The sequence below is a fragment of the Cariama cristata genome, unplaced genomic scaffold (genome assembly GCF_000690535.1).
Source record: "Cariama cristata isolate BGI_N322 unplaced genomic scaffold, ASM69053v1 scaffold15679, whole genome shotgun sequence".
Lineage (NCBI taxonomy): Eukaryota > Metazoa > Chordata > Aves > Cariamiformes > Cariamidae > Cariama > Cariama cristata.
Window position 1 is genome coordinate 18616 of NW_009636476.1, and position 2050 is coordinate 20665.

The 2050-nt window shown below is 53.2% G+C and overlaps 1 protein-coding gene across 1 annotated transcript in view; it reads left to right on the forward strand.

Moving 5' to 3' along the window:
* Positions 1–920: 920 nt before the first annotated feature.
* Positions 921–2050, forward strand: part of GLTSCR1 (glioma tumor suppressor candidate region gene 1) — a gene marked incomplete at both ends in the record, with an annotated part of 4118 nt that continues 2988 nt past the window's right edge. The window contains 2 exons of the mRNA XM_009707934.1: positions 921–966; positions 1795–1837. Coding sequence (XP_009706236.1) covers positions 921–966; positions 1795–1837 — 89 coding nt within the window. The remainder of the gene's footprint in view (positions 967–1794; positions 1838–2050) is intronic.

Consider the following 2050-nt stretch of genomic DNA (forward strand, 5'->3'; position numbering starts at 1 on the left):
CAGCTCTCAGGTTATCGTCGGAAAAATCTTCAATTCCACCTTCTGAAGTAAAATGCCTCCCAGGACGTTTTGCCACAGTGAAAGTTTAGGGCTAAAAATACGTAAATGTGTGATTTTTTTAAAAAAAAATTTTTTTTTTTTTTTTTTCCCCTCCAAACCCCAGTGATTGCAGGTGGTGGGATGTGGCTTGCGCTGCCTCCTCGTGCTTCTGGCTGAGGGTCCGAGACCTTCAGGGTGAAAACAAGCCAAAAACCTGCGGGTTTGGGTTTCAGAGTGAAACCTAAGCTCCGGGTAGGAAAATTGCTGGTGAAATCTGTCCGGTGGAGGAGTAAGCCACCGCGATGGAGGGATGGGAGCGGTGGAAGTTTGAACGTGGTGGAGAGACCGGCGGGTCCCTGGACTGCTGGTTACGGGGCTCGGCTGACCGCGCTTTTGGCTTCCTGGTTCTCTCACCCCTAACCGCTGCTGGAGGAGCGATGGTGGAGATGGGTGGCTTTGCCACTATCGGCTTCTCCAGCAGAAAATGATACGGGAGAAGGCGGGGGCAGTGGTTTTCCTACTGATGGCCATGACCTTGCACCACTCGGTGATCCTCCCGTGGCTGGAACCAGGGTCCTCTTCTGCAGAGCCGTTCTCTTGGCTGGTGGCCCCAGCCCCCTTCCTTCCCACCTCCAGCACCTTCTTAAACTTTTTGGGGGGGTTCTGACACCCCTCTGACTGGTGGAGCCTCCTCTTGGGGTGTCCTCTGGTCTGTTCCCCTGTCCCCCACCGTCACATGGCAGCAGGGCATCGTCATCATCACTGGGGATGGAGGGAGGGGTGAAAAGCAAAGTGCGGTGTTTGGGATGGAGGGAGTGAGGAGCAGCTCCCAATTCCTCTGCTCTCCTGATAGTAACGTGGTTTCTCTCCGCTCTTTACAGTTGACATGGATGATGAAGACGGCCGGTGCCTGCTAGATGTAATTTGGTAAGTAGCGCCGCGCCGTGAGCCAGATGCCGCGGCAGTTCATCGTCTCTCGTCCCGTTTTGGGGAAGGCGTAGGGTCGGGAAGGGGTTTCTGCCACCCTCGGTCTGTAGGCACATCCCCGTCAGTCACTGGGGCTTCTCCAGTGCCAGGCTGGGTCTCCCAGAGCCAAAAATGACCCGAGGTGTGCTTGAAAGGGTCTGCACACTTCCCAAACTCATAAACCCCTCCTCATGTAGGTTTTTGTTTCCTCCTGTGAAGCTCAGAGGGCTCCGGGCTTCTCCAGGGCTGTGCCGGAGGAGGTTTTACACAACAGGCTGCGCATCCCGCGTTTTACTTGGCCCGCTTATCACGTGAATAAATCCCGCTTTTGCCAACAACTACGACTTTTAGGAATCCAGGCGCTGCGCTCCAAGCCTTGCTTGCCATCAGCAGCATCGGGCTGGGGATGCTCGTTAGCAGGTCGCCCAAACGGTTTGTTGACAAACTGCCTGTCAACAGCCAAGGCGAGCTAATTTTCGAAAAGGGATTTCTTGCGATGATGAAACCGTTGGTAATTGGGGCTTTGCAGAATTAACAGGGGAGGGGGAGTAAGGCAGTGTTGGTGACCCAGGAGAAGAAAAATGACCTTCTCCGAGCACCTATACATTAACTTCTACCTGTAATAAAGCGTAGCCGTTGAGGCATAAATCGGCGTACGCCGTTAGTTACTGCGCTGAACGCGAGCCTTCGAAGAGACGTTAATGCGCTAATTAGAAACACGCGTTTTGCTCCCGCCTTGACGGGGGTCACGTGTTGCATCCCTAAACGGTTTCGTGTGTTGTTTTGCAGCGATCCTCAGGCCTTGAACGATTTTTTACATGGATCCGAAAAGGTGAGCGACGACTTGTTTCTATTCACCAAAGTCTTTTAACACAAACTTTTTTCTTTTTTTAATAAACAATGAGTTTTTCTAAAGAGAGAAAACCCCAAGTTCAGGATCTTTTGTAGTTTTTAGGACTTTTTTAGGACCCCGGCCAAGCGCACCAGGCAGCTCTCGGACCGGCAGGTCCCCCTGCCGCCTGTGGGGAGGAGCCCGCCCGCGGGT